Source organism: Pelophylax lessonae (genome assembly GCF_965119305.1).
Source record: "Pelophylax lessonae genome assembly, chromosome: 10".
Taxonomy (NCBI): domain Eukaryota; kingdom Metazoa; phylum Chordata; class Amphibia; order Anura; family Ranidae; genus Pelophylax; species Pelophylax lessonae.
The window spans coordinates 171,781,536-171,793,138 of record NC_138777.1 but is presented as its reverse complement, the minus strand read 5'-3'; the positions used below and the strand labels follow the sequence as shown (position 1 = coordinate 171,793,138).

Genomic DNA, 11,603 nt, shown 5'->3' with positions numbered 1-11,603 from the left:
TCCAGAAGTGGTTGATTGAAGGGGTGGTTAGCAGTGCCCACCCATTACATGGTGTTCGGGAACAGAGATCATACAATCCCATTGTACAGTGTATGACCAGCTTTCCCTTCCCCCATCGCACACATAACATTGACCTTCCCAGTACAATGAGAAGACCGCCAGCCGCCCTCATAACGTCACGATTCCTGAATGAACGTAGAAGAGGCGGGACATTTGATTGGCCAGTACGCACAACCAATACAATTTACAGCCCGGGACGCCGGCCAATCCGTGCGGTAGAAGCTTCCAGAATCCGCCAGCCAATTCCACCCTTTTCATGATAACTTCACCGACCAATTAAATGCTGCCATTGTGGAAGGCGGGGTTTAGGTATGCTTGGCAACTCCCCGGGAAGTGATGAGAGAGGCGCGGCTTCTTGATGGACAGCTCCTTTGACCAGTCGGCACCTTCTATTTTTAACCGGCAGCGAATGATATCGCGGTTAGTGGGCGGGCTCTGAACTGTCATCTTCTAGTAGGTTCGAGAAGACGCGTGGAGAGGCCGGAATCCCGGGGTGCAGCAGAGGCATGGAGAAGGTAAGCGAGCGGCCGGGTTTAGTGATAGGTGGGCGGCTATTAGAGCATGGCCGGAGACGGTGTGCTTTGTGTCCGCGGGGGGGGGCGGCCAGCTGCTTCATAATAAACTTCACAAACAAACATGAGCCGTGTGTCCATTCATGTATTGTATCACCGGTGCAGAGCCTGGCAGCAATGCAGAATGCAGCTCTTAGCCGTGCACTGTGCTTCTCCAGGCGGATGTGGGGACACTTCTATAGAACTTGTACACGGTGTCACTCTGCACAGGGGATCTGGGAGGATTCTGATCATGGACGGTTCATGTTCTCATCATAACATTTTACTTTCTTTTTTTCTGTCTTTAAAAATCCACACAATCTATGGCTGGTGATCTGCCAAGAAGAGCCATGCTAGGACACTTCCTGTTATGGGGTGACCACTGTCTGTAAATTGTGCTCCTGTGTTGTCACAGGCGCCCCTGGTGGAGGATACAGGCATTAATTGGTCTGGTGTGGCTTAGGGATCGGCCCCAGAACCGGCCGATATTCCAAATATTGCTCATGTAAGGGTAAAATGATGTCACATAGCATAATTCCGTTTACAAATGTTATTGAATGTGCCACTCCCATATGTACAAATTAAAGATATAGGCAATTCCACATTAGCGGATCGGTATCTCTCACCCACTTGCCGTAAGTGACACCCGGGTGATACCGCTCCGTCTGACATATGACGACGATCTCTGAGGTCACGTCGTGCGTGGTCATGCCTGGCGTGACCTCTGAGATCGTCATCGTATGCCGGACGGAGTAGTATCACCTGGGTATCCCGGCAAGTGGGTGAGAGATGGCGATCTACTAATGTGGAATTGCTTATATCTTTATGGTGATCTGTCAAAAAGAGCCATGTTAGGACACTTCCTGTTATGGGGTGACCACTGTCTGTAAATTATGCTCCTGTGTTGTCACATATGTGAGTGGCAAATTCAATAACATTTGTAAATGGAATTATGCTGTGTGACATCATTTCATCCTTAAGTCCCGGCTCACACTTGTGCGATGCGGGAAGGCTGCGAATTCGCAGCCTGTTCCCGCATCGCAAGCGCACATCTGGCAGTTCACACTGCCATATGCGATACGAAGGGGGTGTCAATTAAATGTTAACGACACCCCCAGTTTGGTCGCATATCGCAGTGCGATCTGACAGTTCGCACAAGATTGGATCGCACAAGTGTAAACCACTGTGCGATCTGATCCTGATGCGGCTGGAAAAAAGGGTCCCTGTGCGTGTTTGGTGCGAATTCAGCCATACAAAGTGTATGGCTGAACTCTCATCCGCACATCCGATCGCATGCAATGAAGGAGCAGTGCGCTCCGAATTACATGCGATCGCAGCACTCGCAGTAATGTGAACCGGCCCTAAATGAGCATCACCACCTAATGGTTGGAGGAGAAGATTAGTCTCGGGCCCTGACATAGGATGTACAATACCGATATGCGATGGCCAAATTATCGGCAACAAAAAAGAGATATCGGTGAATCTCTAGTGTGGATCACTGTTTAACCACTTGGCCACTGCTCACATTGCTGCTACTGCAGCAATGTGGCTCGATACCGTCCAGCGACGTAGACCTACGTCGCTGGACTCCTCCCCCTGTAGGCGGTGCTCACGCGCCGCCAGCGGCGCACTCCCGCTGTTTTCAGTCACAGTGGGAGTCGGGCCAGGGGAGGAGCGGCAGCGATCGCCGCCGCTCTTCCCCGATCGTCGGGGAATCGAGTGAGGAGATCCGCCCGCCTTTGTAAACAGAGCGGGCGGATCTCCTAAGTGGCAGGGAGTGACAGATCGGAGTATTCAGCATAGCTGAACCTGCAATCTGTCCTTGTGTCACTCAGTCACCTCCCCCCACACACGTCAGTAAGCACCAGGCATACATTAACCCCTCCCTCTCCAATAAAATTAACCCCTTCACTGCCAGTGTCATTTTTACAGTAACAGTGCATATTTATAGCACTGATTACTGCAGTAATGTCACTGGTACCCCCAAAAGTGTCAAAAATGTCAGTCAAGGGTCCGATCTGTCCGCCGCAATGTCGCAGTCCCGCAAAAAAAATCGCAGATCGCCGCCATTACGCGTTAAAAAATAAACACCAAAAATGACAGAAATCTTTCCCGTAGTTAGTAAACGCAATAACTTTTGCGCAAACCAATCAAAATACGCTTATTGTGATTTTTATTTTTTACCAAACATAGGTAGCAGAAAACAAATTATCCAAAAATTTAAAAAAAATTTGATTTTTACATTTTTTGGGGGGGAATTGCATATAAAAAAATGTTAAAAATATTGTTATTTTTAAAAAAATAAACGCTCTTTTTTTGTTTATAGCACAAAAAGTAATAATCGCACAGGTGATCAAATACCACCAAAAGAAAGCTCTTTTTGTGGGAAAAAAAGGACATAAATTTAGTTTGGGTTCGGCGTCGCACGACCGCGCAATTGTCAGTCGCACAGCGCCGAATCGCAAAAAGTGGCCTGGATGTAAGACAGCAAAATCCTCCAGTGGTAAAGTGGTTAAAGGAAGCGGATCCAGAGCAATCCTGTGCAGGAAGTTACTGCAAGAGATCAGCGGCACTCTGGTGGAAAAAAAAAAAGAAAAATGTTTAATGGAATCCCCCCCCATTTGTTGCTCTGTGCTACAGCAATCTAAATGTCATCCAGTTAGGGTTGGGCCGTATGTAAAGACTGCTAAGCTGTCCATACACTATACAATCTCTGTGCCAACTCATTTAGGCTTCATTAAGAGATGCGGTTGGGGTGGCAAAAGTGTGCTTTGAGCTGCGTTTTTGCCAACTGTTCTCCTTAAAGCGGAGTTCCACCCGTTTTGTGTTCATTAACAGTCAGCAGCCACAAAAAGTGTGTCTTCTGACTTTTAAAACCCACACTCCCCTGTCCTAGGATCCAGTGATGCGGGAGCCTCGGTTCTTTCCCTCTTCTCCCTGCAGCATCTCTAGTGTGGGCACCCGGCTGTGACATTTTGTGGCATCACAGATGGGTGCGCACGTCGTGCTGTGCATCCTGAGTGCACAGGCAATCTTCCTGGACCTGTAATGTGTCCCAGAAGATTGCAGGGGGGTGGGGGAGAGGAGAACTTCCACTCAAGCCCCCTAGGTGGCCCAAGCAGGAGTGGGTCAAAAACTAGGCACTCGCTCCCCCCCCCCCCCCCTTAAAAATGGATGATCCAAATGTGGTATGTCAGGAGTCCTTAAAGCGGTTGTACACCCAAAAAAAAAAAAAACCTGCAAGACAAAGGCATAATGAGCTAGTATGCATCGCATACTAGCTCATTATGTATTACTTACCTTAGAACGAAGCACCGACACGGACCCCCGGACATCGCTGCGGGCGCTGCCATGATCCCTCGGCGTCTCTTCTGGGTTCGGCGGCTCCGGAGCCGCGATAACGTCACTCCCGCGCATGCGCCCGGAAGTGATTTTCCGGCAAGCAAAACTGAAGGTCCTCCCGGACCTTCAGAGCGCATGCGCCGCTCGCGTGCAGTTTTAGGAGATATTAATTGTACCTACAGGTAAGCCTTATTATAGGCTTACCTGTAGGTAAAAGTGTCATAAAGCGGGATACTACCGCTTTAAAGCGGAAGTTCCACTTTTGGGTGGAACTCCGCTTTATCCTGCAATAGGCAGCAGATGGGGTGTTTACGTGCCACTATCACAATATTTTGTGTCCACGGCAAAGATGCAGGTTCAAAGAAATGGGGTAGCAGAGTGTCTGTCAGCAAAAAAGGGGGTTAAAACGGGTGGTGTGGCATCACATCGCTTCATAAGTGCCTATTGGTATCCTCTGAAGTGCAATCCAAACACAGATCGGGCTTCAGAGGAAAGGGAGATTTAGACACGTCTTAATCTAGCCTTAAAGAGAAGTTCTGCCCCCCAAAAATACTGTAGCTGCCTATCCAGGGATCCTGCAGTGTTCTTACCTGAGCCAATTCTTGAATCAGCACTTAGGTGCTGGCGCTGCCATCTTTTCTACGGGAAACTGGCAGTGGAGCCTTACGCCTTGACAGCTGGCTTTCTACTGCGCATGCGCGAATCATGCTGCGCTCTGTGAATGGGCTGGCTGTGGGGGGAAGGAGGGGGGCCAAGCTTCTTTCTGCGGCGAACTGAGCTGGACGTGGGAGCGTGGGTAAATGTCAAAACCAGGTACCCTCTTCTCCCAAAAGGTGCCAATGTGTCAGAGGAGGATGGAAGACAAGCGGGGCTTCCCCTTTAGGGTGGAGCTCTACTTTAGACTTACCATACATTATGCAGTCTGATTATACAATCTACTTTATATTTACCAAAACTGTTGTAGGACAAACTGAATGACGCATTCAATTTGTATGCAAGCAGACCGGTCCTTGTACTGCATAGTTGGATGGTAGAATTAAGGAGATTGTCCAATCAGATTGCATAGTGATTAGTCCTATATGCTACAGTCCAACCTTACTATTTATTTACATTCGCCAAATCTGTAATAGGAGGACAAACCTTTTTTTAACCCAACAATTTCTATCCAGTTGCACATGTCCGATTTATAGTTGGTAATGGATCTAAAGCAGATTGTATTGTCAACGTAAAGCTTACAGTACAGAGTGATTGTACAATCTTTTAGGACTGGTTAACATCAGATGCAGTCCAGTGCGTTTTTATTCTGCATCAAAAACACATGGACAGTGATTAGCATGGATTCCAATGGCCCCAAATCGCACCAATGCAGTGCATTCCAGCGCAGTCTACAAAAGTAGAACATGCTGCCTTTTTTTTTCTGTATGGAACACGGCAGAACAGACCAGAAAGGACATGGCCTAAATTGGGATGAAGGGTAAGAAAATACACTGGAACCCATCAAAAACCCGTGTAAGGCCCTGTTTACACACGCATCGTCCATTCAGTCTACATCTGTTCTGCATTTCCGTCTAGTTCTGTTTAGTGATGCACCAAAATAAAAATTCTGGTACCGAAACCAAAAATTCCGGATGCGCTTTCTGGTAGCGAGACAATTTTTGAGAAAAATATAATTTTTTTTTTTTTATGAATAATTGTATTCGACTTTTTTAAATTTAATATCCTAAATATAAATTAGTAAATATGTTATCGCCACCTTTTGAAGTGGTGTTAAAAAATTTTCTTCAGTACAACGCTAAAACCATATTTTCAGCCGATGATTTTTGGTGCACTAGTTCTGTTTATATCCATTTAAGGCTCGGTTTACGTATGTCCAGCCACGGTTTCCCTGCGTTTTTTTTAAAAGGAGTCCAGTGCAGTTTTGGTCACCGATTCAGGTGCCAGTTTTCGCTTGAAATCGGACTTGAATCAGACTAAAACACGTATAGGACTCTTTTTTTTTTTTTTTTTTTTTTTTTTAAAGAACTGATTGCATCTGGCCCGCAGATATGTGAGAAGGCTTCTGGTTCACATGTCGTGTTCAAAGTATGTGGGGAGAAAAAAAATTTGATTAAATATCTTAAGTGCCGGTTTACAATATTGTGATGACAGACATCGCATGTGATTCGGAGCGGAACAGACAGTGTCTGTATTGGAGATATGAGCAGACAGATACACAGACAGTGTCTGTATTGGAGATATGAGCAGACAGAGACAGTGTCTGTATTGGAGATATGAGCAGACAGAGACAGTGTCTGTATTGGAGATATGAGCAGACAGATACACAGACAGTCTGCAGGGCTGTGTTATTTCACCCAGAATCTGCAAAAAAATGTGCATCTGATTTTTTTTTTTTTGGTAAAACTGAACTTATCCCTTAACTGAATGTACATAACTGGACATCAGCCGTTTCCATCTGTTTTATTGGATCTGGACGTTGCCTGTTCCATTTTAAAATAACAGAAATAAACCGTCAGGGGTGTAAGCAAATTCTCTGTGTACATCTATGTGTTCATAGCAATGAATTGCCTTCTGCATTTAATCTGTCAAAGGATAGATAGAGAAAACTGACAGACATAACACCCGTGTGAAGGGACGTAAACACGCATGCAGAAACGTCAAAACTTTGGCGTCAGCCTGTCCTTAGATCTACTGTAAACTATGCACTGCAAGTTCCTGTCTGATTTGATACAGTTTGAATGGATTGTTCAGGCCTGTTCAAATATTGCATAGTTTTGCTAAATCTGAAGACAGTTGTACAATCAGACTGTACTGGGTAAGGGCCATTAGAGCTGCGCGATTAATCGTTAAATTGCGATCTCGATTTAGCTCTTACGATCTTAATCTGGAATTTCCAGGATTCAGTGCAGAGCAGTTCTCTGCTCACAGCAGACGGATGTAAAAAAAAAAAAAGCCAATCGGATTACCGCTATCCATCAGATCGTGTAACAGAAGTGACGTTCCGACCAAAAAATACTGCGCATGTGTTGCAACATGCGTTCCACAGCGCTATGCGTTCCAAACACTTCATGATCTGACGGGAAGCTGTGATCTAATAGAACACCCATGCGGATAACTTACTACACTGGGCTACGTCTTGAATTTCAGAGCATTTTAGCCATAAAGTGAGCGTATATAAATATAGTATATTGACATCTGTGATGCTGTTTTGATGTTACATTTTGAAAGAAGCTGGACACCAGCAGTAGGAAGGTGGCAGAGGCCATGTTGGTACACCCCGCACGGCTCCGCTAAACCATTAGGGTCCTTTCACACGGGCGGTCCGTATGTCTGTTTTTCCTCCCATCCGTTTGCAGATGAAAAATGGACATAATGTATCTCTATGGGATTGCGGATGACCATCCGCTGACATCCGTTTTGCATCCTTTCCGTTCAGTTTCGTTTGAGACGGAAGAGAACCCTATTTTTCTTCGTTGCAAAAACGGATGTCATCGGATGGTCATCCGCTAACGTCCGCAATCCCATAGACCTACATTATGTCCGTTTTTCATCCGCAAACAGATGGATGAAAAACAGACATACGGAACGGACCCTACTAAAGTGTAATCCGTGTCCATTTAAAAGTGCCTGAGCGGGAAAAAAAATCGGACCCACTGTACAATTTTCTGAAGACTTTTTCCTTCAGATTTACCAAAACCATATAATATGAGGTCAAAAGTAAACACTTTCAATTTGTATGCAGTCAGGCAGGCCCTTGCACTACATAGAAAAGGTAAATCTGAAGGAAATCTGACAACAAAAGTTGGATAGTGTGTATCCAGCTTTAGGCTTTCAAAATTAAACATCCAAACAGCATCAGATGTCTATATACTAGATTTATTTATATACGCTCACTTTATTGCTAAAATTACTCTGAAATTCAAGACATAGCTGAGTGTAGTAAGATATCCGCGTGGGTGTTCTATTAGATCACCGCTACTCGTTAAACCATGAAGTGTTTGGAGCGCATAGCGCATGCACAGTAAGTATTTTTGGTCAGAACATCACTTGCGTTACACTATCTGACGGGTAGCGGTGTAATCTGACAGAACACCGGTGTTCTAAAATTTTGTCGGACCCATGAAAATTCCGGACCTCGCCACTTCCGGCTGCTAGCAACCCCCGAAGCGCATGCGCACAAGACATTTTCAAGGTCCGATGAAATTCTAAGACTTAGCGAACAGCTGATTGAGAGGAGGAGGGGCTGAGGTAGGGCGCACACACCGCCGCGGGAAAATTGCTCTCGCGGGCGAACCATATATGCTGGAGACCCCAAAATTGTATCGCAGGTAGCCAAGATGCTCCTCTACGGCTCGGGGATGAAAGGGCGCAGAGCAGTGACCCCGAGAACCGGGCCTCGGGGTCACTGCTCCGCGCCCTTTCATCCCCATATCAGCTGTAGGGGAGCGTCTTGGCTACCTGCGATACAATTTTGGGGTCTCCAGCACCTTTGGTCCGCCCGTGACAGCAATTTTCCTGCGGCGGTGTGTGCGTCCTACCTCAGCCCCTCCTCCTCTCAATCAGCTGTCCGCTAAGTCTTAGAATTTCATCGGACCTTGAAAATGTCTTGTGCGCATGCACACCAGGGTTCGCACCAGCTGGGTTATGACGTAGCGTCACCGGAAGTGACGAGGTCCGGAATTTTCATGGGTCCGACAAAATTTTAGAACACTGGCAAAGTTTATCACAACATTGCTCAGCGCTGATATAAAATTAAACATTTTGTATCATTTGATTCTTTTAGATCAAAGGGATGAACATCCATCTGTAAAGACTAAGCTTTTTTTCTGACATTTGTTCCTTACAAGTTATAATCTGTATTTTTTATTTTTTTTCAAGCAGGGACCCAAGAGAATAAAATTGCGGTAGTTAAAATATTTATGTCACACCATGTTTGCACAGCGGTCTTTAAAAGCAGTTTTTTGGGAAAAAATGCGCTTCAATGAAATTACAAAACAAACTAAACCGTAAAGTTAGCCTAAATTTTTTTTGTGTAATGTGAAAGCTGTTACACCGAGAATCGTGATCTTTATTCGAAGCAAGAATTTTGTGATTCTCGATTTATCCAGAATTGTGCAGCTCTTATAGGCCTTACACCTTATTTATTTTATTCAACCAGTGGGCTGACCTAACAGATTTCTCCATCCACAGAAATGAGGTGGATGAAGGACTCCCCTGTTTTCTACGATCAGGGGTATGAGCATTGACTTGGGTAGGGTGACATGTATGATATTTAATTACATACTTAGTAGGGATGTGTGTGTTGTGTATACCTGTACCCAGTGTGTGTGTGTGTGTGTGTTGTGTGTGTAATACTTGATGAGCAGGTTACAGAGAATCAGTGGCAGTGTGCCCAGATTTTTGTATCCTTATCACCAACTGTATTCAGAGTTTTGCATATAAAGACTTCCTATTCATTGAGGATAAATCTCTGAGCCTAGGTTCACACTGAAACTGATTAATTCCTGTGCACCGCACTGAAATCGCACTATGTTCGTGCAATCTGCTGCGGTTTTCGAAGTTAAATTAACAACACCCTGAAACAGACGGGTCCTGCACAATTTTGATGTGGTGCAAATTGCGCCATACAAAATTAATGGCTCAAATCGCACCGCACAGACATCGCATGGACTTGCACAGGAATGCCGTGCGAATCACAGGCGGTGAACCAGAGCTGAATCTGTGGAATCACTCCACTCCCACACCTATTGATGTTACCCCACTGCTATGGGCCTATTGATAATTTTGTTACTGCCTAAAGTATGGATTTTTTTTTTTTTTTTAATTATTTTTCAGGATTTCTATAGCGCCAGCAGTTTACGCAGCGCTTTACAATGTTAGAGGGAGACAATGCAATAAAATACAACATGATTAAGAGGACCCTGCTCAGAAGAGCTTACAATCTAATGGGGTGGGGTAGGTTTTACAAGAGGTTGTCGCAGTGGGGAATGAGCTGATGGAAGATTAGTTGGTGGTGTGATAGGCTTCCCCGAAGAGATGAGTTTTCAGGGATCGCCTGAAAGCAGCTAGAGTAGGAGATGGCTACGAGATTCAGACGTAGAAGGCTTTCTGTTGGTGATGCTTTGCAAAAAATGATTTTCTTTTGTAGGCAATCCATAAACCCCCTCCAAAAAATTAAAAATGCACTTGTTTTACTTGGGTCAGTGTTGGTAAAACAAAAAACATATTAGTGTTAATGCCGGTTCACACTAACGCGGCACGACTTCGGGGGCGACCTGTGAAGTCGCGTGCACCGTGACTTCGGCGCGACTTGCACGGGCTTCATATAATGAATGTCTATGCAAGTCGCTCCGAGGTCGCCCCGAAGTAGTACAGGACCCTTTTTCTAAGTCGGAGCGACTTGAGCCGCTCCTATTAGAACCGTTCCCGTAGCACACAATGGACCGCGACTTGTCGGGCTGACCAGTCGCCTGACAAGTCGTGGTAGTGTGAATGGACACTTACTGTAGAAAAGCATACAGTTTGTTGAATGTTATATGACAGGCTGGGTTCACACAAATGCGATGCGGGAACGAGCGCGATTCCTGTGCGGGTTCCTGCATCGCATGTCTCTCGCAGGCAGTTCCCGCTGCCCTATGCAAACCGCTGCAGGTGTCAATACAAAGTTAATGACCCCTCCCAGATCATTTCTCGGATCAGTGCGAACTGTGAAATGGTGCAGGAATTGGATCGCAAAGGTCCGATAACAGTGCCGACCAAAAAAAGGGTCCTGCACTATTTCCATGCGAATTCAGCTGTACAAAAGGTTTGGCTGAATTCACATCACACAGACATTGTATGTGGTCTGCACAGCAGTGTGGTGCGAATCGCATGCAATGTCTGACATCGCAATAGTGTGAACCCAGCCGAGCTTGTTCATACCAGGTGTGCAAATTTGTATAAAATTTTGTATTTTCCAGCACGATAGAAAAAAAAAAAAAAACGCAGACACGTCTTTTGCAGACACTTGCAGGTACCATTAATTTCTATTGGCACCCCCATTCATCTATCAAATTTGGTGTGGTGCATTTTTAAAAATGGTGCCTGCATAATTTGTGCATGTTTCATGCGCATAGGTCATCATTTGAAAGTAATTGGCTGCCTTAAAGCGGAGTTCCGGCCTCGGGGGTCAATTTGAGCTAAAAATGCCCCCGGGGCAGTCGGGGCTAGTACATTCCATAATGGATAGCCTCGGAACTGTCCCGGGTCGCACTTACCTTTTAGAAGAAATACTTGTATAAAATAGTAGTGCAGCGCAGTCTAAAATCCTGATAGATATCCCACAGAGACAAAACCAACATAAAATTGCACAATGATATTGATATAAGTATTGCAAGAGACAGTCCATAGTTTGAAGATATGCAAGAAAGGAAAGGTTGTCCACTTGTGGTTCGGTGAAAAAACACACAGTAAATGTGACTTCCGTGCTTGCAGCTTCTCTCCACCAAGCAATCTCTGCCTCTCACCTTAATAACGCGACCCTACAGGGTCAAAACACATATATGTCTCAAAAGAATCAGGGAACACAGCTCCAAAGTCTCAAACATCAGATGCCGCAGAAGCAATCCTTTACCGCAGTATAATGTCAAGGATAAGCACCAATCCAGGATGCAT

At 45.4% G+C, this 11,603-nt stretch overlaps 1 protein-coding gene across 1 annotated transcript in view; it reads left to right on the top strand.

Annotated features, from left to right (window-relative positions):
* Positions 1-435: 435 nt before the first annotated feature.
* The window catches only part of STIP1 (stress induced phosphoprotein 1), a 98,208-nt gene continuing 87,040 nt past the window's right edge, over positions 436-11,603 (top strand). Inside the window, exon 1 of the mRNA XM_082270700.1 lies at positions 436-575. Within this exon, the coding sequence (XP_082126826.1) occupies positions 567-575 (9 nt within the window). The 5' untranslated portion in view covers positions 436-566. The remainder of the gene's footprint in view (positions 576-11,603) is intronic.